The 25,246-nt window shown below is 35.4% G+C and overlaps 1 protein-coding gene across 3 annotated transcripts in view; it reads left to right on the top strand.

Annotated features, from left to right (window-relative positions):
• Nucleotides 1–25,246, top strand: part of CTNNA3 (catenin alpha 3) — a 1,722,523-nt gene that overhangs the window by 1,122,850 nt on the left and 574,427 nt on the right. For all 3 annotated transcript variants that reach the window (XM_034662590.1, XM_034662589.1, XM_034662591.1), the window contains one exon: nt 12,321–12,413. In XM_034662590.1, the coding sequence (XP_034518481.1) occupies nt 12,321–12,413 (93 nt within the window). The remainder of the gene's footprint in view (nt 1–12,320; nt 12,414–25,246) is intronic.

The raw sequence follows: 25,246 nt of genomic DNA, 5'->3' as shown, positions 1-25,246 counted from the left end.
TTATATTATATATATATAATATATAATTTTTTTTTGGTGGGCAGCAAAGCAAGGTTTATTGAAAGATAATGGTGTGATAGTCCAAAGCTCCTGAGGAGGGAGGGGACCCGAGAGGGTTGCCCTATAAATTTTTAAAAGCGTGAAGAAGGAAAGTTGAAGTTATCTTGAGTCTTACTTCTCAGAGGTAACCACAATTACCATTTTGGTGAACAACATTTTATATATCACACTTTCATACACACACCCACACACACGGACTCATCATCTTTAATAAATGAGTTCATTTTAGGCATTCTGTTTTCCTTGTCAATGGCATGTTTCCAATTCAATACATATAGAATTATTTCATCAATCATCCTTTTTGTTTTTAATTAGATAAATATGTAGTGAAAAAAATTCAGGCACTATAGAAACATGAAGTTAAAATAGAGTGATTCACTTTATGGCTATAGCAATCCCACTTCTTTTCCCATATATAATTCATGTTAATAGTTGGGGTTTATCACTGTAGACTTTATATTTTGCATTTATGCATAATTATAATACATAGTTTTATTTAAATAGGAATACTTTTTACATATATTCTATAATATTTTTTACTTAAATTATATATTTGAGATATTTTATGTTAGCAGAAAGTGTTCTTTTCCTTTTTTTTTTTTTACAGAATCATAGTATTACATGATTTAATTTATGTTCCTTTGATAAATATTTAGATTCCTTTTCACTTTTCAAGTAAAGTTGCAATGAACCTTCCTGCGGCTGTATGTTTGTTCACATATGCAAGTATTTCTGAAGGACAGATTACATTAAATTGAGTGTCTGCACTTTTGCAAATTTTAAATTTTCATAGATGAGGCTGTATGGCTATCTGGAAAGTTGGCCATTTACCCTCTAATTACTTCCCTATACCTTCAGCAATACAGCAAAATATAAAATTTTTTTAATTAGTGCTAATATGACAAGGAAAAATGTCACTTTCTTGTTTTCGTTGTATTTCCTGCTTAATAGATCAAAAGGTACATTGGAAATCTTTTGATGTATTTATTGTATTTCATATGTTAAGTGTCTGTTTAAATATTTTGTCCATTTCTTAATGCCCTTTTCCTTCTTGATGTTTAAGAATTATTTATGCTTTCAGGATACTAATCTTGTTTGGGTTATACTATACCAAGTACTTTTGTTCATCTTTTGCGTTTTAACTTTGTAAGTTTTCATTATTTTGAAATTTCAAAAATTTTTATGCAGTCGTATATGCCAGTCTTTTTATGTACATTGAATTCCCCCACCCTCTCTCCAAGTAGTAGCCAATTGGGCCATCACCATTATTTTTTCCCATCACTTCGAAAGGCATTAACTTTCCAAGGGTTTTAATTACTCACTTACTATACTTCCCATTATTCTTTTTTGTAAATAATCTTTGCTAGTCTTTCACATATTCTTCCAGATGTACATTAAAATTAAGCTAAGTTCCATTTAGAACTATTAAATTAATAGACAAATATAGGAAATGAGTTGACATTTTATTTTTACAATATTGAGCATTCTCATTCAGGAATATATTTCTCCCCATTTATCCAGTTGTTCTTTTATTTCATTAAGTAAAATTTAATACATATACACATATGCATTCCACGATATGCACATAAGCATGTATATGATATGGTTGTACTATTTCTTTTCTCTTTTTTAAATTTAAATTCAATTAAGTAACATATAAATGTATTTGTTTCAGGGGAACAGGTCTGTGATTCATTAGTCTTATATAATACCCAGTGCCCATTACAGCACATACCCTCCCCAATGTCCATCACCCAGTTATCCCATCCCTCCACCCTCTCCCCTCCAACAATCCTCAGTTTGTTACCTATGATTAAGAGTTTCTTATGGTTTGTCTCCCTCTCTGTTTTTGTCTTGTTTCATTTTTTCCCTCCCTTCCCTTATGGTCCTCTGCCTTGTTTCTTAAATTCCACATATCAGTGAGATCATATGGTAATTGTCCTTCTCTGATTGACTTATTTTGCTTAGCATACTACCCTCTAGTTTCATCCATGTCATTGCAAATGGCAAGATTTCGTTTTTGATGGTGCATAATATTCCATTGTTTATATATATTTACCACATCTTTATCTATTCATCTGTTGATGGACATCTGGGCCCTTTCTATAGTTTGGCTATTGTGGACATTGCTGGTATAAACATTGGGGTGCAGGTGCCCCTTTGGATCACTGCATTTGTATCTTTGGGGAACCCAGTAGTGTAATTGCTGGGTTGTAGGGTAGTTCTATTTTCAACTTTTTGAGGAATCTTCATACTGTTTTCCAGAGCGGCTGTACCAGCTTGCATTCCCACCAACAGTGTAGGAGGGTTCCCCCTTCTCCACATTCTCACCAACTTCTGTCATTTCCTTATTTATTAATTTTAGCCATTCTGACTGGTGTGAGGTGGTATCTCATTGTGGTTTTGATTTGTATTTCCCTGATGCCAAGTGATGTTGAACGCTTTTTCATGTGTATGTTGGCTATTTGGATGTCTTCTTTGGAGAAATCTGTTCATGTCTTCTGCCCATTTCTTGACTGGATTAATTTGTTCTTTGAGTGTTGAGTTTCATAAGTTCTTATAGATTTTGAGTACTAGCCCTTTATCTGATATGTCATTTGCAAATATCTTTTCCCATCTTGTTGGTTGTCTTTTGGTTTTGTCAGCTGTTTCCTTTGCTGTGCAAAACCTTTTTATCTTGATGATGTCCCAATAGTTCATTTTTGCCCTTGCTTCCCTTGCCTTTGGCAATGTGTCTAGCCAGAAGTTCCTGTGGCCGAGGTCAAAGAGGTTGCTGCCTATGTTCTTCTCAAGGATTTTGTTGGATTCCTGTCTCACATTTAGGTCTTTCATCCATTTTGAGTCTATTTTGGTGTATGGTGTAAGGAAATAGTCCAGTTTCATTCTTCTGCATGTGGCTGTCCAATGTTCCCAACACCATTTGTTGAAGAAACTGTCTTTTTTCCATTGGATATTCTTTCCTGTTGTCGAAGATTAGTTGACCATAGAGTTGAGAGTCCATTTCTGAGTTCTCTATTCTGTTCCATTGATCTATGTGTCTGTTTTTGTGCCCGCTACCATACTATCTTGATTATTACAGCTTTGTAATAGAGCTTGAAGTCCAGAATTGTGATGTCCCAGTTTTGGTTTTCTTCTTCAACATTCCTTTGGCTATTTGGGGTCTTTTCTGGTCCCATACAAATTTCAGAATTATTTGTTCCAGTTCTGTGAAAAAAGTTGAGACTCCACCCCAAAATTGCTAGAACTCATACAGGAATTCAGTAAAATGGCAGGATATAAAATCGATGCACAGAAATCAGTTGCATTTCTATACATTGCTGATGAGATAAAAGAAAGAGAAATTAAGGAGTCGATTCCATTTACAATTGCACCCCAAACCATAATACCTAAGAATAAACCTAACCAAAGAGGCAAAGGATCTGTACTCAAAAAACTAAAGAATACTCATGAAAGAAATTGAGGAAGACACAAAGAAATGGAAAAATGTTCCATGCTCATGGATTGGAAGAACAAATATTGTTGCAATATCTATGCTACCCAAAGCAGTCTACACATTCAATGGTTGTACTATTTCTTAATAGTATATATACCATGAAATTTATAACTTTAATTGCTACTATGACAGACATTGGGCTATTAAAATTTTATTTTATGCTCACTGATGTATAGAAAAGCAATATATATTATTCATCCTGCGTTAAATCATGTTACTAAATACTCAGTAGTGGTAACAGCTTTTCAGAAAATTATCTTGCATTCTTTAGGTAGGCAATTTTGTCACCCTCTGTATAATATTTGCAGCTATCAGTTATTTCTTAGGTTCATTTACATTGACTAAAACCTTGAATAAAATGTTGATTAATTTCACTAACAGTGGAAATGCTTATCTTAATCTTGACTTTTGGGCAGGATATTTGCTGTAAATTTCTGGAATTTGTTTCAGGTTAAGAATGATTCCTTATAGGGGCACCTGGGTGGCACAGCGGTTAAGCGTCTGCCTTCGGCTCAGGGCGTGATCCCGGCGTTATGGGATTGAGCCCCATATCAGGCTCCTCTGCTATGAGCCTGCTTCTTCCTCTCCCACTCCCCCTGCTTGTGTTCCCTCTCTCGTTGGCTGTCTCTATCTCTGTCGAATAAATAAATAAAATCTTTAAAAAAAAAAGAATGATTCCTTATAGTCATAGCTCACTAAGATTTTTTTGTTTCTTTATTTAGTTTTATTTTGCCTTAATAAGAATAGGCATAAAACTGTCAGCAAATGCTATGTTGAAATCTGTTGAAATATAGCAAAACAAGTAATTTTATAGTTAGATTTCCCAATCATGAACCACTGTTTATTCCTAGGGTAAACCACATTGTCTTGCTATATAGTTATTCTTTTATTACATAATTAGATTTAAGTTGCTAATATTTTATTTAGAAATTGCCTGTTAGCTCTGCCCCTTGATTCCTGTCTAATTTTATTATCAGGTTACATAATCACTAAAAGGTAATTATTGAAATGGGAGGAGGTCTACAAATCAAATAATTAATCTGTTCCTTATCTTGCAGATGAATAACCAAAGACAGACAGATAAATTGTTAACACTAGTTAAAGTAATTCAGAGACAGGATTGTGTGATGTGAGATTCATAAAGCTTGGGAGGTAGGTTGAGATGCAAAGTCCAAGAGAATATGAAGTTCCTTGGTAATAATTTGTTTTCTTGAAACACATTGACTACATTTTCTTCTATGAGATCCACTACCTCTAACTTCCTATTGTACTTAGAAACAGAGTTATTCTCTTTTTCATGTGTTCCCACAAATAGATTCTATTTCCTGAGATTTGCTTCTACTTTCTTTGATTTCCCTTGCTGTTCCCTTGGATTCTTCCCAGAGGTGAATAATCAATATTTGTTACTTGGTTAAAATTGTCCCCCTGCATCTTGCCCTGCACTTCTGTAGCACAATTCTATTAGTGAAATACTTTAGAAAACTTGTAATTCATATTATTTCTTGTTATTACAAAGAGCATCAGGGATGCACTGTTTCACCAGGAGAAATAGAAAAGCTGGCTTGTTTAGCCAGAAGTCACTTGGATGCCAGCATTGGGAGATCACAAACCCCCTTCTTCACTTCTCAGGCTCAGTCCCAAGCCTCTAAGCAAGGCTTGTCTGCAAACAAAACGTGCAGTACATTATGTTCTGCAGGAGACACTAAAGCTCCTGGGTTTGTTGATGGCAGTTATAATACCTCTTTCCACCTGCCATACTCACCAGCATTTGGCAGCCAGCTTGGGCCCTTTGAACAATTATTTTACTTGATTAAAAAGAAATAAATTAAAAGTTAAGTTGGGAGCTCTTCAGTTGTTTCCAATTTGATATCTTAAGTGAAAGTAAAACTTGAAAGAAACTCCCCCCAAGCTTTGTTAAGTATAGTGACCAGATTAGAAGAAAAGTGTGTTACTTTTCTTTGAAGTCCAGTGTCTAAGCCTTTGTGGAATATTGAAAATGAATTTCAAAGGGAGATTTTATTCCCCTTTTTGCTTGTCCTGAATTTCTACTGCTGTCTCCTTCCTCTATGTTCCATTTTGCATTCTCTCCTTGGGAATGATACATTCTTTTTTTTTTCTTTAAGATTTTATTTATTTATTTGACAGAGAGACAGCCATCGAGAGAGGGAACACAAGCAGGGGGTGTAGGAGAGGAAGAAGCAGGCTCATAGCAGAGGAGCCTGATGTGGGGCTCGATCCCACAATGCCGGGATCACGCCCTGAGCCGAAGGCAGGCGCTTAACCACTGTGCCACCCAGGCGCCCCGGGAATGATACATTCTTAAACATGCTTATTTGTGCATTCATGCATTTATTCATTCACTGAAGATCTATTATTGTTTCGCTATCATGTATCAGGCCCTAGGAACTGAGGGCCTAACATTGAGCAAACACAAGTAAGGACCCTGCTCTTAAAAAGCAGGGGAGATGGTAACTAATCAAATTATCCCTTCAGTGAATGTATAATCACAAACTGAGACTCAGGCTGTGAAAGAAAAACCTGACTTGGGTATGGGGAAGTCTCCATGGTGGATAGGAGATGGAACATTGGTGAAAAATTCTTTAAGGAATTACTTTGGAGCAGAGATCTGATGGATAGCAGTAAAGTAGGCCTAAGGGGTAAAAGGGTGACAGTTAAGAAGGAGGAGGAGCATATTCCAGGCTAAAGAAAATAGCGTGTGTGAATATCCTGTGGCAGAAGGAAGTATGGATAACTGAAAGTAGGTTTAATATCTGAAACAGAGAGAAAAGGAACTATGCATGATGAGGATAGGGAGCTAGAAAAGAAGATGATTCAGGAGATGTTTGAGAGGTGAAAAATAAAAGAAATGGATACATGTGGGAATGGGGGAGTGAATATTGTCCAGGTAGTTTCTAGTTCTCTGCTTTGAGTTGTAAGATAAATGAGACTACCACACCACCTACACAGTTCTGTGACCACATAGGCTGGTTTGACCATCAACATTCCACTCCAGCATTCTAAGAATGGCCCTCCATGTGGCTAAATCGATGGACAATTTCAGGGATTACTTACTTGACCTCTCAATATTTGATAATTGAGATCACCTTCTTGAAACTTTCTCTTCTTCCAGCCTCTATTGCATCAAAGTATTGTGGGTAACCTTCTCTATCCCTGACCTCTTTTCTAAGACTCATGGGAGGATTATCCTCTTCTAGCAGCCTAATAAATATGGGTGTCTCAGGTACCTTTCTAAGAACATTTGCTCCTTACACAGTCACATCCTATTACCATTGAAAAGCTAGTAACTCTAATATTCTGTCTCTGAATTTCTCTGTCTCGAAAGTGTTTACACAGGAGTTGCATGACCATCTGTCAGAGGGAAAAGTGAATGAAAATTAGACAGTGACCTTTATCCCCCACTGAGAGCTAGGATACACAGTGACATGATATTACAATTAACTATGTGAACTATGTATAAACAATGAATGTGTGGCAATGGAAATCTCATCAAACATCAAAGTTTGCTTCATATTCTTGAGAAATCATATCACAGGTAAATAGCTGTGTGAGAATTCCATGGTGACAGCCTGAATGATGTGTGATGAACAGCTGTCCAAATAGTGAGCTCATTCATAGCAACAATAGCATTTCAGTTATCTAAAATGACTGAGAGGACAACTAGTGCTGCTGGGATTTCAAATAAAACTTGATATCAGAATGTTGAAATAGAGCATGCTCTGGTATTCAATACTTTTTAAAAAATATTTTTATTTATTTGAGAGAGAGAGGAGAGAGAGTGAGCATAAGCAGAGGGAGGGGCAGAGGGACAATCAGACTCCCCGCTGAATGTGGAGTCTGCTGCAGGGCTTGATCCCAGGACCCTGGGATCATGACCTGAGCTGAAGTCAGATTCTTAATGGACTGAGCCACCTAGGTGCCCCTATGGTATTCAATACTTTTAAAATACAGTCTCTTTACAAGATCAGAACAAAACAATGATGAAAAGCAGAGTTGAGCAGATAGCATGGTAGGCTGACTGAAAAGTCATTGAGAATACCACAAATCCCCAAATAAAGTCATTGAGAATACCACAAATCCCCAAATATCTTTTTTTATAACTGTCCTTGGCTCTATCATTAGTGAGTCATTTTTTGGGGTTAAGCATGCTCATCTCCCTGACCTTGATGGAAAGTGAGGGACAGAACTAGCCTAACTGGCAGGGTTCTACAGGGCCAGATTCCAAAATAGAGTGTTTGTTTGTTTGTTTGTTTAAAATTCAATTAGCCAACATACAGTACATCATTAGTTTTTAATAAATGTTCAATGACATCATTAGGTTTTGATATAATGTTCAATGATTCATTTCTCACTTAAGACCATAGCTTAGGGAGTGAAGGGTACCATGTTTTGTTTTGTTTTGTTTTGTTTTTCTTTTTAAGATTTTATTTATTTACTTGAAAGAGAGAGAGAGTGAATGAGAGAGGGAGGGAGAATCTGAAGCAAACTCCACACTGAGCATGCCCAACACAGGGCTTGATCCCACAACTTCGAGATCATGACCTAGGCCAAAACCAAAAGTTGGGTGCTTAACTGACTGACCCACCCAGACATCTCGGGTACCATGTTCTATGTCATGTGAAAGGGTAGAACCAAAGTTCAGCAAATAGAAAGGATGACAGGAACATACAAAATTGGTATACAAAACTTGAATTAGGAACCAGGAAGAGGATAAAAAACATCAACTGCATGGAAACAATGTTAATTAGTTTAGGAATCATCTGACCAGGCTTTGTTGTCTACGGTTTGTTGTTGTTGTTGTTGTTGTTGTTGTTTTAAACAATCCAGATAGAGCAGTACATTTAGTCAAGTTTGAAAAGTCTGGAATGAACACACATCTTAGAGGCAGAAGGACTGGTGAGAAGGAGAGAGGGTCACGTGAAAGGCACTGATATAAAATACATAAATAAAATCATTCTTTTTAAATTTATCTTTTGCAGTTATTAGATACAGTATCATTGATGATTTCAATGATATAGTTTATTTTTTTTCCAAATTTATTCATTTGACAGAGAGAGAGAGCATGAGCAGGGGAAGGGACAGAGGGAGAGAATCCCAAGCAGATTCCCTGCTAAACATGGAGCCTGACATGGGGCTCAGTCCCACGACCCCAAGATCATGACCAGAGACAACAACAAGAGTCAGATGCCCAACCAATTTAGCCACCCAGGTACCCCAGTTTAATTTTTTATAAAAATGAAAGAATATTGTGTCCTGGCCTTTTTCTTTTAACAAACTTATGAATTTTCCTGAGTGCCTTTGGTCCCATTTGTTTAGGGTAATTTAGACTGATCTCATGGACTTGGGTAAGAATGTAGTACAATATCAATAAACAGTCATTTCAATGCAGGAACTTTTGTCAATACTTTTAATTCAGGGTGACATAAAACAGCACACACATAGCTCTACTTAATAGTCTCCCTGTCATTGGGTGGTTTGAGTATGTTTCTTCTCCTTGTTTGATTTTGTTTTCCTATCTATACAATAGATGATTAAAGAGTGGGATCAGAATTCACAAACTGCTGACCTATAAACTAAAGCCAATAGACAGTTAGTTTGGTCAAGGCAATGTTGTTGTTATTGTTTGTTTTTCATCTTGTTTTAATGAGTTCTAATGCCTTTAGGGAGGGCATACATACTCACGTTTGCCTGGGGACCTACCAACCTGCCCAACCACTGAGTTATATCAATATTCTATGTTTGTATTTTCTGCATGAGTCTTGAAAATGCTTTAGTTTGTGACTTTCAGATTAGACGTTTTGTCAAATTTCTTTAGGCTCCTAAGGTTTTAATTCTGTAAAACCTCTTAAGAGACTAACTGCTCTTTCCCACCCTGTGCTGGTAGAGAGACAGATGAACTGGAAGGGAATTCATACATGGTCAAGCCTACCTGATGGCTCCAGGCCTTCTCCACGCACTATCTCATTTAATCAAAGCACTCCAGTGACATAGATATTATCATACCCATTTTTAAGGTTACAAAATAAGCTTAGAGAAGAGAACATTTTGCCCATTGTCAAATGCTTATTATTTGTGGAAATCAGGTTTAAGACTGTTTTGTCTCTAGGTTCAAGAACTGTTTGTCTCTAGGTTCAAGAACTGTTTGTGTCTAAGATCTTCCTAGGTCCTAATTTCTCTTAGTGGGCAGAAACTTTCCAAAAGGATCTCTTGAATAATGAAGCTTTACACAGACTTTGAAATGTTGTCAAAGTTAGATATACAAAGATGTCAGATGTCCAAATATCTCAAACAACTTTACAAAATATTATATTTGCATGCTGCTTTCTTTGATTAGTAGGGAGTTGCCTTCATGCTGTGCTCGGAAACATAACTGACTTCCTAAAATGCCACACAGAATTTAGGAATATTGTTAGAAGAAATTTAGCTTTCATTTACATATTGATGTCGCTTTGGAAAATATGTCACAAGTCACTCAAATTAGAAATGGAAAGAGGTTTTATTTCTATCCCTTAACTTTTTTTTTCATTTTGTCACAGAATGCTAGCTATTTCATGAATTTGAATTTGTTTGCATAAAACATCACTAAAGCTCCACTTGCCTTAATCTGGAAAATAGTACTTGATTATTTAGAAAATTAATCTGACACAAAACAGTTCTGGTAGTGATAATTTCAAGTCTGTCTGACTAAAGGAAGACAGACTGTTAGGATGATCATTGAGTAGAAAACTTTTAGCTGTGCTATATATTCAATTGAGAGTTTTGTGAAATTTAAGTCTACTCATATAAACAGAACTTTTGTGATTAGGATGATTTCCACATTATGTTAGTCACTGAATTGGCTTACAATAAACATGGTATCCAGCAAATGTCCAGAAGAATATCTGTCTTTAAAAGGGAAAAAAAGAGAAAGATGATCCATTAAAAAATAAAGAAAAGAGTATTTGGGGCATGTTTTTGTAAATTTTTAAACTTTGGATTAACCAGCATTCATCTGGTTTGACCAAAAGATTGAGCCAATAATTTCTAATTATTAAAATTTACTTAAAAGAAACAGTGCTCAAATTTACAGATAGAGATTTTCTTCAGTGCTGTGCAAATTATTAGAAGACATGTCAAAGTGATTAGATTGCTGAATCGTACTTTCTGTGAGTGGAACTTGGAGATGGGAGGGGGTGCGGAAACTCCTGCCCTTTTCAAATAATTCACGGATGTGCTAATTGTATGTCAGATATGAAAGCTAAAGCCTTGTGACCTTCAAGACAACAAAAGCCCTTTTCAAGTAAGCCATTTTCATATACATTAATAAAGTGAACAATGCCCTTCCACAGCTAAATAATGTATGGCTTTTATTTCATTATATGTAAATGCAAATCATGGAATTGTTTCACTGTTCACTTATTAAAAGTAATGCTACAAAAGCAGACTATAAATCCACTTAAGTTACATTTTGTGGTACTCTACAATTGTGATCCAAGGATATATTTGTGTTTGCTTCCATTGTCTTCAGCTGTGTGGTTTTCTGCAACTGGATGTATTTTGGATTTAAGTAGTAAAATCTGCAATGTGTTGAAGCATATAATAACCAACAGAGACATACGGAAGGTTAAGAAAATGATGGAAAAGCTATTTCCTTGCAATGACGAAGACAATGACATAACTTGTAGATCAGGGGAAACATTGCCACTGGACACATTCACCTGCTAGCAAGAACAACGCTGAATAAGAGTGAGGGTCAAAGGAAGAAGAAGGAATCCCATGCTCTTCTTCATGGCTCTTTCATGGTATAAAGAAAGTATCTGTAAATATTGGACTTAGGTAATGGACATTAAGGTGACTATTTAAGAGAGCACCCATTTCACTGGAAAGCAGTGCAAGTTTCAAAAGGAGTAATGTATAAAGGAATTTGGGTGTTACTAATGCTTGAATCAAATTGCTGAAATGTCAAACAGTGCCCATGAAGTTGTAGTAGAAAAGCAAGAAGAGGAAGAAGAATTTAATTATCTTGTATTTGTCTAGCTTTGTAACATATTTGATGCTGAATAAAACATGAGTAAAGATATAGTCACGCTTAATGCAATTTAGTATGCATGGTAGACTGTTGGGGAATGAAAAAAATAATAAAACAATTACAAACTTAAAAAAAATTATAATCGATGAGATTCCAAGAACCTATTAGCATTCAATCCAAAGATAAACTGTTTTTTTTTTCCCCAGTCCTATAGGAAACCATAATAGTTAGCATCTTATTATGGGTTAGATGTTGATACCAAGAGACTGGATAGGGGGCGCCTGGGTGGCACAGCGGTTAAGCGTCTGCCTTTGGCTCAGGGCGTGATCCCGGCGTTATGGGATCGAGCCCCACATCAGGCTCCTCCGCCATGAGCCTGCTTCTTCCTCTCCCACTCCCTGCTTGTGTTCCCTCTCTCGCTGGCTGTCTCTCTATCTCTGTCAAATAAATAAATAAAATCTTTAAAAAAAAGAGAGAGACTGGATAGGGTTGAGTGATTCACTCATCTGTCTTCCGTTTTGTTTTCAAGAATTTTCTAGAGTCCTTTGTTGTTAATTGTTTTAATAGATTCTCTGAGTCCTTCCATAAAACAGATAGCAGTGACATTTATGAGAATGCCGTTGTTTATCACTGAGATTTTTCAATGAATATGTACATGCTCTAAGTTATTTAGGATAACAAATGTTTCTGCATTTCCTTAATAATCTGAAATACTTTCCATTATTTTGGATTCTATTTAAGGTGGCAAATCTTGCTTGTTCTATGTCAACAAATGAAGATGGAATTAAAATTGTCAAAATTGCGGCCGGTCACCTGGAAACCTTGTGTCCACAGGTATGATAATTAAGTTGCTGTCTCTTTCATTAAACTAACTATAAAAATTATATTTAATACTCTGGACCTTTATATATATGAAAATATATTCAGATATTTATTTTAAACACAAAAGATGACTTGTCCTAAGGTCAGGGTTTATTCTTTACTAAGCACAAGTTTTTTCTTTACTTAGCACCTGGTTCTTGTAACATTCCCTAAGGGACCATATCAGAATTTTGTGAGAGAAAGGTGCAGTGTGAAATCAAAGCAGGGCTTTGTCCAACAATTTTATTTTTAGTCTTATTAATTTTGAAATCTCAGAATATGAAAGGAATGACTTCTTTTCCCCTCTTTTATTCAAAGAAGACATGAGTTTGAAAAAAGCCAGGACATTTTTTCTTGTCTGCATTTCAGGAAGTTTTTGTTTGTTTGTTATCTGAGAAGCAACATATCTTTAGGGAATTATTTCTAGGATAGTGTCTTGAACCATAAATCAGTATACACCTAAGGGCAATCTTAAATACCTTGTCTTAGAATAATCAAGAGAAAATATGGATAATTACTTCCTCATAAAGGTCACAAATGTTGTAAGGATGTGAAATATAGCAATGATTAGAGACTTCAAGTAGCTGGATATCTGCTGAGATTCTCATCTTTCTAAAAGTGGTGTATGTGTTAAATTCTTGATTTGCCTTGCCAATAATTTCATCTCTAAGAATATTGAGGAAACAGTAAGGGAGACTCTCCCTTTGAACTTAATGTGGATTAACAAGTAAAAACTGGCTGGAGAAGTGGAGTCCAGAGTACCTGCAACTGAGATCTCACAACTGATGTCAGTTTTCTGTGAGATCTCACAAGGAACCAAAATACTGCACTGGGGTCCCTAAAGTGGTTTAATCATTTATACTCCCCTCCACAGTTAGGAGAGTTCGCATTTCTCTGTACTGTGGATTGGATTTGATGCTTTTAAAATGTCTTTTGAATCTGAAGAGTAGTAAATATATCTCATTGGTTTTAATTTATAATTTTCTGATTACTAAAGGGAACATTTTTCAAATGTTCTTTAACCATTTGGTTTTCTAATTCCGTAAATTGCCTAAATCCTTTGCTACTTTTAGTTAGGTTGTCTTTTGTTGTTGTTATTACATTGCTCAGGTTTGTTAAAAATACCTTCTGTTGACTATAGCTTTTCTTTTAATTTTTAAAATAATGCTTTGATCATTGAAGATTTTAGGAACTTTAATGATCCATCTTTTAATTCCTTTGATAGATATTTATTGAGCATTTACCCTGTATAATGATTTGTTGGTTTGTGCCTCGTTAAGAAATTCTCCTAACAAACATGTTATATAGTTTTCACATTTCCTTTTACAAAAGGCTGAAGTATCTTTATTTAACATTTAGATCTTTACTTCATCTAAAATTTATTTTTATGGCTAACCTGAGGTAGGGATTTTTTTTTTTTTTACAGTGCTAACCAATGGGCCACCATCATGTGTTAAATAGTTGATCCTTTCCCAGTTAGTGTAAAATGCTATCATTCTTTCACACACATGCACACACTTTTTAAAAAATTTCTATTGTTTTATATATATTTGTATACACATATGTTATATACTATCCATATTTGTAACATATGCATACATCTACATGTTTTATATAATGCATTATAAATGTATAATACATATTTTTCAAATGTATAATTTATTTACTAGTATTCCATATGTAAATATAGGTTGATAGGTAAATTGAAATACATTTCAAAGTATAAAAGCTTCTGGGCTCTCTGTTCTGTTCCACTGGTCTATTTCTTTATACCTGCACCAGTATTGCAGTGTCTTAATTTTGGTTTTATACTAAATCTGATATCTCTAGGCAAATTGGCTCACCTCGGGTTTTTTTGTTGTTATTGGTGGTGGTTTTTTGTTTGCTTGTTTATTGCTCTTCTTACTTTTTTGCTTGTCCATATAACTTTTAGGATCGACTTATCAAGTTCCATGAAAGTACATTAAAATTTTTATTGAAATTGTTAAAATGTCTTTGAATTTTAGATTATTTCAGGCATATGGCTCTTTAAGATATTGAATCTTTCCATTAATAAATATTTTATTTGTAAATGTTATTTTAAATGTTATATGCATCTCCATAATCAATCTTTTTTTTAAATGTCCTTCAGGGGCTCTTTAGATTTTTATTATTTATTACAATCGCTTCCATGACTACATGCTGTTGGCTTCTAAAATTTTCTCTCCAGGCCATATCTCTCCCCTACAGAACACACTTAGATATAATATAGTCTTGGCATTTGCTCTTTGACATCTAGAAGACATCTAAAACTTTAGCCGAAATGGAAGTCCTGATTGTTCGATTCCCATCTCATTCTGCTACTTCTTCAGTCTTACTGATTTTAGTTAATGGCATGGCTATTTGCCTGGTTGCTCTGGGGGAAAACCTGGAAGTTTTCCTTTCTTCATTCAGTAAATATTTATTGAACATGTGCTATGTGGTAGGTATTCTTTAGGTATCTGGAGGGTAAATAGTAAAGAAAACAAATAGACGAAAATCCTTGTTCTTGTGAAGTTTATATCTTAATGATATCTAATGGCTGTTTTTCCTATTGAATCCATTAACTAGTCCTATCAATTTCACCCAAAATATTTATCTTGAATCTATATTCTTTTCTCCAGCTTATCTGTCAGCATCTCAGCCTATACTACCATCATCTCTGTCTTGGACCACAGAAACATTTTATATGGTTTCCATGCTTACATTTATATCTCTTTAACCTACTTTCTATCTAAAAGCCAAAGTAAATTTTAAAGATGTTTATAATAGTAATTGCTTTTCTTAGCTTTTACAGTAAAATTCAAACATATTTTATGTCTTATTCAGACTTATATAAACTTCCTAATGCCTGACTTCCAGCCCCACCCTGAATTATTTCCCTTTTCATTCATTAGGTCTCTGCATATTGGCCTTTCTGTTTCTAGAATACAGTACATTCCTGTTCCTTCCCATCTGAGGGAGTTTGCACATGATAATTTCCCAGTGCTTTTTTCCCCATATGGCCAGCTTCTGTTATGTTCATTTTGTAAGGACTCAGCTCAAATATCATTTTTTTCAGAGATCAATCTCCCTAAGTCACTCCTCCAGCGTATACCCCATTATGTCACCATATTTATTTCTTTTAGAGTCTCTATCTATCACAACCTGAAATTATATTTTATATTATTTTGTTACTTTCATTGTACATTTTCCACCCTCAAACATAAAATTCATTAAGGCAATGACTTAGTCTTTTCACTACTTGTAGCCTCTGTACCTAGCAGAGATGCAGCATATATAAGCCGCATATAAATGAATGATGGTTTCTAGAATGATAAATCATTCTATATTTATAAAGGCCAGCAAGGTTTTTGGCAACACCTTTTATGATACTTTTCCTAACATGGTGTGTCTTCTTTTTGACAACATGGAAAAAAGTTACAGTATAATTAATTTGAGTTGTAGCTCATGAAAAAAAAAGTCCTAAAATGGCTGAGTAATGTATAGTCACTAACCAGGGGTGAGCTCTGTGCTGGTGGGCTGCAGCGATCTGTTCTTGGTTTAGTTCATTCCAGTGCTCCCCTAATGATTTGGATAAGACTATAAAATAATATTCTTAAAATTTCAGTTAAAAATAAGAGAATAAAGGGCATATATTAGCTGAAAGAATCTAGTCACGAAGAATCTGGATATTCTAGAGTATGGACTAAATCTCAGTATCTGGATGAAATGTAATAGGTATAAATACTAAACTATATTGGGCACTATGAAACAAGTTGCAAAATAGAAAATGGAAGAATTATGGCTTAGCAAAAATTTACCTTCCCAAAAGCCAAGAGATTTTAGTTGATAGTAATCTTACTGTGAATCAACAGTGCAATATAGCTGTCAGAAAAATACCTAATATGATTTAACATCTTTTCATCAAAGAATAAATTCTAAAACTTATTCTCAACCTTCTCTGTACTTCAAAATTATTTTTTAAACTGTACATATTTTAATATAGTGCATCCTGAAATTCAGAATTAGTAGGTCTGGAGTACAACCCAGTGGTGTGTGTGTGTGTAGGGGTGCATGTGTGTATGAGTGCCCATCTCCGTGAGCTCTACTTTCTCAATAGCTATTGAAATAAAGCATGCATATACATTTACGTCCACTAATTGGACTTCCAGCAATTTATGGTATAGCTATATATGCACACGTGCACAGAAGTCTAAAAGTAAGGTTTTTGTGCAGCTTGACTTATAATAACAAAAGCTGGAGCCAACCTACATGCCTGTTAGCAGAGAATGTTAAGAACTGTGTCAAGTAGTAAGTCGGCTCAATGTATGTTTTGTTATGGAAGATACCCAAGATAAGTGAAAAAGGCAAATTTCAAATGAGTATGTATATTATCCCATTTATGTGGGGGGAAAAAAGGAGATAGATTGAGCCATATGTTTGTGTAGTCATAGGAAAATTTTCAAAAAATATTCTCATGAGAATTTTAATAGTAGTTACTTCCGGGAAAGTGAGACTGGAGACAAAGAACAAGGGGGATGGTTTTAGGGTCCATTTTATTTCTTTCAGAACTCTCAATTTAACCAGAAATAGGTATTGTATTACTTTCTAAATAAAACACAACCAATTAAAAATACTGCTAGATTGATTCTGAGTAAGTAGGCTGAGAGCACACAGGGTCAAGAGGAGCTGGTAGGGCAACATTTAATTCCTGTTTGTTAAAAACGATTGAACTCACTGAGGTGTCAGTGAATTGGATCATCCTGGCTCTTACTGTGCCTCGAGGACTACAGCTATAGTGCTTTGCCATGTATATGTGTCACATTTAAAAAAGAATTGTCACTTGGAGCATATTTAGCAGAAGATATTAGAAACAGTGACACGACTTGAAACTATGTCATATGAAAAACTCATAAAAGCAATAGGGAATTTCTAGGAGGGAAAAAGGAAGACTCTGAGAAACATGGTCACTGTCATCAAATTTTTAAAAGGCTATGATGCAAAAGACTTGTTCTGAAGATTCCTGAGGCATAGAGCAACAGTCTATGAGTAGGAGCTATAAGGATACAAGCTTCATCTCAATATAGAATGAGAGATGCTCTCTAACGGAGCTATCCTGAAAGGAATTGGACTTTGTTGAGGAGGAGTTTGGGCTTTCTCAATGCCGCAGACATTCAAACACAAGGAGACTGACTATTCAACCAAGCTATTATAAAGGGAGTACAAGCCTTGGGTGAGAAGTTTGCCCTCAAGCCTCTTAATGCCAGTCCTGAGATCCTCTAATGGATCTTTTATATAAAGAAGAGAAATGTGATCTGAATGATGGCATTTCTGAAATAGCATATCTGTTTGAACTCAACCTGGTAGAAAGATAAAGCTATCTATAGGACTTAACGCTTATTCTATTTTAAAAAAGGCCTTGGAAGGATATTTTAAAAGTAAACATTTTATATTTGCATATGGCACAAAAATGAGAAAGATAGAATTCAAGGTTCTAAAATAAGTTGATAATTCGGACTGATCTTTCAAAGCTCATAAACTAAATTTAATAAGGGGAAATATAAAGTCAGGACCTTAGGTTAAATAAAATCTATTGTACGAGTAGAGAGGGAAAACATTGCTTACCAAAAGCACTTGGAGCATCAGGAATTGAGAGGGGCATTTGCTATCTAGTTCAATGAGCTCAAACACTGGTCCATGAAAGCATTTTCATGGCGTATGTTGAAATTAGGTCGGTAATAATCAGCTTTTTCATAAAGTAAAACTTATTCAGCTTTTTATTAGAGACTGATGTACTTTCTACTTGTTTGATATTCATCAAAAACATTTGATTTATGAAATAATAATGAAAGTGGATAGTAACGTTTCATATGGTTATTTCTTTACTTGGCAAAACAGAAATTTCCCAACCCTGTGTCAGTTACTTCCCTTTCCTTTTACTTTACTTCTTTCAAAATTATTTGTGGCCTGAAAAATCCAGAAAATTTAAAATACTAATTTAGGTAACTATATGTCAGTAGCATGACATGGGGGCCATCTTATAGCTTTAAAATGATTATGATACTTAGCTTGTGAAATAGGGGGAAATTTCCAGTGTACTTGGTTTGGGGTTGTCCATATCTAGAATACCATGGTCAGTTCAGGCCCTGAAATTCAAGGACTAAGCAGAACAAGAATGAATTGTTTAAGTGTAGTGAATTATTACCTAACCCGAGGAAGTATTTAACCAAAGCCAAATAGGCTATGCCTTGTCAAAGATGTTAGAAATAGAATTTCATTATTGGGGTGGTAGAGGTATTAGATATTATGGGTTTTTTTTTGTTTGTTGGTTGGTTGGTTTTTGGTTTTTTGGTAAGATTTTTTGAATTAATAAAAATATGGTGAAAACCTAGGATATTTTTCCTGTGGTGAATACACTTATACTCAATTAGGCAGACTCTCACAAGTGCTTAGATTTTCCAAAATCAAGTGAAGTTTTCTAATGACTGTCATGTTTGAATCAATATCTAATACAGCTTTGTTATATCTTCTGTTTATCCCACTCATCAAATGCTATGTTATGTGATGACTTGACAGATCTAAACGTGTAAAGGCATCTGGTTTATTTTCAGTGATGTGCTTGGGAATATATTTTTACAAGTTACCTATTGTAAATCAATAATTACTTTCTAAAAGGTTTGTATATTGAGAGTGTTAAAAAGCAGAGACAAAAGTCAAGTTTGCTCCAGACATAGAAGCTTGGGAAGTGTAAAAAGAACAAAGTACTTTGTCAAAAATGTAACCTCCCTGAGGGTAGGAAGTTTGCAGCCACCAATGTAGCCTAAAGATAATGCCTGACACATAGTAGGTACTGAGCACATATTTATGAAGTGAATGATTCTATCCAAATGGACATATTTTGTGTTTTAGACACAGGGAGGTGGATGCTTAAAGTCAGCAGTATGCATCTTCCTTTTTTTGTTCTCTGAGAGGTATAGAAACTCCCAGCTTCTAAGCAAAGTCATAAAAGGTCCCCATATGACACTATCTCTTTGAAGTACAAATCATGTGAAGTGACTGGCATTATCTCCCCCTGCAAGGATGGGTTTGTTTTGTTATAATAGCAGCTTGTTCTGATTAAATTTTGATGTGTTACTCTATTCAGGACACACTTCAGTAAGGGTATCGGGCTATCTCTTTCAAATGAAAAACATCCTAATTTGTATGGGATTCTGTTTGTTTGTTTTTGTGATCAAGAAGCTGTCATATCTATGAATTGAAAGCACTTAATTTTCTTAGAATCATGCTCTGGGGAAGCAGATATGTTTTCTTTCATTTTCTATAGATGATGATGATGATGGATGTTTTGTTTGCAACCAAACAATATAGGACTCAATGAGTCAATTTGAAATAATCATATTCTTTAAGAATCCCAGAGTGTGCCTATGAATGTTGTGACAGGCTTTTTACAATTATGCCTAATTTATTTCTTTTCTCTTAAGAGAATGGCAAAAAAAAAAAAACCCGAAAAACAAAAAACAAAAACAAAAAATACCTCTAAGATTTTGGAGACCAAGAGTCATATAAGACTATAAAAAGGCTAAAATGATCATTTTTTTAAGAAGCTGATTATGATTGAATGGTTGATTCTCAAGACTGTCTAGGGCGATTTCAGACTGGAGCTCAGGATCAGTCTCTTCCTGGGGGTGCCATGATATTTATTTGGGGAGACTGTGATTGAGTGCAGCTATGAACACAGTTGCTTTCCAAGCTGTAAATTAAGCTCTGTGTTATTGTACTATCATTGTTTTGCATCCTGTCCCAATGATGCAGTCAGCCACTCCCTTCCACTCACTCCAAGGATCTCTTCATTCAATAAATATTTGCTGACCACCTACTTGGAGAACCCATGAATCTAGGGTGGGCCAGGGGCAGGAATTAGGGATTCATAGGGTACCCAGCAGAGCCAGTCTGAGGAATAAGTTCTGAGTTCATTGAGAAGGGGCTTTATCTAAGAAAATCTGAGGTGTTGTGCCCTAGAAGAAGAGACAGAGTTGTGGGAGAGAAGTAACAGACATTAAATTCAAGCGGGAGAGTGAGGTCACAAATTGGATAATGACTTGACATAAGTAGCCAGGACTGAATATGATTTAGTATGAAGACTGAGGCAAGAATTTCTAAAATAATCACAAAACAGAGACTATGCTGGAGCCCTCATTTACACTCACAGTGTGTGCTGTGTAGTAAGTATATGAGCATAAATAACGTGTCCCAGTCCAGACAATGTTCTAGTCATGGAGCAAAACAAAGATGGAGCTTTGCTTACATTGTTTCCAATGAGAAGGGAAAATATATCATCCAGGTAAAAATGAAAATGGTATTAGAGAAGACTATTTTGAAATGCTGTGGGAGTTAAAGACTCAACACCAGTTAGGGGATTCAGGGAGGGCTCTCAGAAAAGTGACATTCTATAGGCCTTAAAGGATAAGGAAGGACATTGGGAAAATATGAAAAGGGCATTCTAGGCAAAGGAGATGGAAAAGCATATAACAGAAATTTTAAAAATGAGTAACTGAATCTGTGTAAGCTACATTGTTTCTTAACAGGAAAGCTCTTGACATTTTGGGTGAAATAATTCTTTGTTGTGTGAGACACAACGGTAGGGATCTGCCTGCCAGAAAATTCAGAATCTAGGGCGCCAAATACACAACCACCACCTCCCAGCTCAGTCTCTGTGATAACAGAAAATGCCTCCACACATTTCCAAGTTCTTCCTAGGGGATACTGCCCCATGTGAGAACAAGTGGGAGGCCATGGGCTGTGGAAAAGGAAGATGTTGTATACATAATTGAAATATAGGCCTTAGCCGTTACTGCCAAGTGAAGGAATTTAGATTTGGAATTTAGTAGAGGATGGGAAGTCATTATAGATTTTGAGTAGAAGAATGACATTATCACAGCTGTGCTCCCTGGTAAATAATCTGGAAACTGTGTCAACTGAATGGAAAATGCTATAGGCAGGACCAGTGAAGAAATTGTAGAGTATTATATACAAAAGTCAGAATTTGAATATGAGACACAGGAATAAAAATTTATGAGAGGACAGATTGTAAATAGACAATATAAATTGACTAGAAATTGAAAACAACATGAGATTATGGTAATGATGGAGGCAAAAAAGGGTAAGAGGGCTTATTTAGCCTAGCACCTGGGAAGGTTATGGTTTTTTTAGGAGAAATTGGAAATATGATGAAAGAGGAGTCACTTTAGGACAAAATTAATATATTTAAAGCTCTACCAAAATATTCAGGTAGCACTTTAAATATATTTAAGTTACTCTCAAATTAAAGTTAAGATTATAGCAAATACAGTTAAGAAGTTGAGATGTAATAGATATGGTGGGATGCATATAGAGATGATGATTGGAACAGTTTCATGTAGGGCAGGATTGCTAAAGAGCAAGAGAAAATTAAAGGGTCAAAAGCAGAACCTTAAGAAAATACATTTAGGAGAGAAGAGGAGGAACCTGTGAAAGAACAATCATGGAAGTAGGAAGAAAGGCAGGAACATGTGGCTGGGCGGGAGCCTTGCAAGTGCAACATGTCAGCATGGTGGACAGCAATGGTCATGCTCCAGAGAGGTCCAGTGGGATGAGTATGGCAAGTCTCAAGTGGAGTTGGAAATTAGGAAGTCAGTGTGAGCTTAACAAAGAGGTTGTGGTGGCATCATTGAAAAGGAAAGATTTTATTTCCCTGTGAATTAAAAAGTAAACATAACTGTAGAAAAGAAAAACACTGGAGAGTCCCACTTCACAGAGTTTTACCACAGAATCCTACCATAGCTTTACTACCCGTTATTTTTCTACTACCAGTTATGTATATACTATCAGTTATATTGTTTTCATCTCCAGAATCTATGCTGTCCATTAAGTTTTTAAGCAATTTAGCAGCTTTCTCTAAAGAATGTTTTCATTCAGATAGGTCAGGCTCATGGAGCTAAATATTAACGAGAGCTATCACAGATTTTTGAAAAGTAATAAATAAGACGTTCTAAATCTGCAGGTGATTAACACATGAATCTTAACTACCTAGATTTAGAAAAAATAGATTTTGGGCAAGGTTGTGATGAGCGCTGGGTGTTATATGCAACTAATGAATCATTGAACGCTTAAAAAATAATCTCTCATTTAAAACACTTATAGAAGGTATGTATCAAATTAATTACCTCTGATGGCAAAATAAAATGTGATTTACATTTAAAAAAATAAATTAAATAAATAAAATAAAATAATAAGTTTAGAACTTCGGATATCACTATGCAATTCAGAAGGTAATATTAGTGCTGAAAATACTTGGGTGGTCACTAAATGGTTACTACTAAATGCCATTTTAAATGTGAGTCTAAAATGAAGTATCTATTGGTGCCAAGATATTTAACCAAATGGAGAATATCTATGACTGTTCCTCTCAAGAATTTTGCTTTGAGAATTAAATGAAAATTACCTATAACCAGATACCCTGAAAACTTCCATACCCTGTCATAACAACCTTACTGACTAAAGCATCTTATACAAATATAAGCAATAAGTCATACCGTTCTTGTGCTATGACCAAGGCTCCAAATTATAGTTCTATAACTAAAAGCTCTGAACTCTCATTGTATGTGTTGTAAATGACATTTCCACTGACCCCAATATTCCCATTTAGTTTCAGAGGGGTTTAATACATTCTGTCCAAGGGGAGCATTGTCCAATTCCAGATCTGCACTGAACCAAAAACTTAGGATTGGCAGTTGACTCCCAGTCTCTTGAACTATAGACTTGGTAGGACAATGAACTGGGGAAGTCAATTTTAAAAGAGCCATGGAAGAGCCTTAAGAATAAATGTGAAAAAAATATATATATGTAGACCAACAATTATTGCTTTTTTAATTTTATGGTTTCTGTTCTAAAGCTGCCTTTGCTGACAGTGTTCAATAAAATAAAATATGGTGTTATTTTGGGTCACCTAAGGAGAATGGGCTAAGGAGAATTAGAAATAAATTCAGCAGACATACCATTATCACATGTGCTCAGTATAAAAGACAGAGTGCAGAAGAAACCAGATCCACGGGAGTGAAACAGGACTATGTTGCGATCCAGAAGCTGCAAAATCATTGCTCCATGAGATAGAATGAGCTAGGCTGGAGAATTTATGAGAGTCAAAGTGTTGTTTCTAGTAAGTAGCAAGGGATCAATATGACATTGCATAGTTTATAGTTTTAAACATAAACTTAATCTTCGTTTTGTCCTACTCTTTTAGAAATAAAATCACTGTACTTATGCCACAAGAAAATTATACTGTTTGCTTAGTGTAAGACAACATAAGTTAAATACCTCACAAAATAACATACTTCCCCCCCACCAGTCCCTGTTCTCTGAAAGCTACATTCAAGTTCAGAATACTTCTGAACATATATATGCACATCACACCTTCTGTGCAGGGTACAGGTGTGCACTTGGTAACAAAGTCCATTGAGGAAGAGATGGCTATCTCTCCTGCATCTGGGATATGGCTGTTGCTTTACTGGGGTTATACTTAATTCTTGCAACAGTTTCATAATACAAGAATTATTAGACTATTTTTATTTTATTTTATTTTATATACCATTATTTTATGTATGTATTTATTTATTTATATTAAAGTAGGCTCCACACCCCGTGTGAAGCACAGTGCTGGGTTTGAACTCACAACCTTGAGATAAAACCTGAGCTGAGATCAAGAGTCAGGTGGTTAACCAACTGAGCCACACAGGTGCCGTTTGACTATTTTTATATATAAGAAGAAATTCAGAGATGTTAAGTTAGTTGCCCAAGGTTAGGAAACCAAAAAATAAATTCTTTAGGATTTGGATACTAATATTCTTGATTTTGGAGGAAGTATTTCAACAGTCACAGTTTTTATTCATGTTTCCGTAATCCTCTGAAGGACATAGGCTTTTTTTCTTTTTTTTTTTTCTATTTCTCCTTATTATAAAAAAGGTGATAAAGAAAATTTCCCAGGACGCTTTCTTTTTTTTTATTTAATAATATTTTTATTATATTATGTTAGTCACCATACAGTACATCCCTAGTTTTTGATGTAAAGTTCCATGATTCATTACTTGCGTATAACACCCAGTGCACCATGCAATACGTGCCCTCCTTAATACCCATCACCAGCCTATCCCATTCCCCCACCCCCCTCCCCTTATCTTGGAATTAACTTAACCAGAGATATAAAGGATCTATATTCTAGAAATTACAAATCACTCTTGAAAGACATTGAAGAAGACACAAAAAGATGGACAAACATTCCATGCTCATGGATTGGAAAAATTAACATACTTAAAATGTCTATGCTTCCCAGAGCATCCTACACTTTCAATGCCATCCCAATCAAAATACCAATGACATTTTTCAAAGAACTGGGACAAACAGACCTTAAATTTGTGTGGAACAAGAAAAGGCCCTGAATCGCCAAGGAATTGTTGAAAAGGAAAAACAAAGCTGGGGGCATCACGTTGCCAGATTTCAAGCTATACTACAAAGCTATGATCACAAAGACAGCATGGTACTGGCCCAAAAACAGACACATAGACCAATGGAACAGAATACAGAACCCAGAAATGGACCCTCGGCTCTTTGGGCAACTAATCTTTGACAAAGCAGGAAAAAAACATCCAGTGGAAAAAAGGCAGTCTCTTCAATAAATGGTGCTGGGAAAATTGGACAGCTACATGCAAAAGAATGAAACTTGACCACTCTCTCACACCATACACAAAGATAAACTCCAAATGGATGAAAGACCT

Source organism: Ailuropoda melanoleuca, chromosome 6 (assembly GCF_002007445.2).
Source record: "Ailuropoda melanoleuca isolate Jingjing chromosome 6, ASM200744v2, whole genome shotgun sequence".
Taxonomy (NCBI): domain Eukaryota; kingdom Metazoa; phylum Chordata; class Mammalia; order Carnivora; family Ursidae; genus Ailuropoda; species Ailuropoda melanoleuca.
This window is presented reverse-complemented; position numbering and strand designations above follow the sequence as displayed.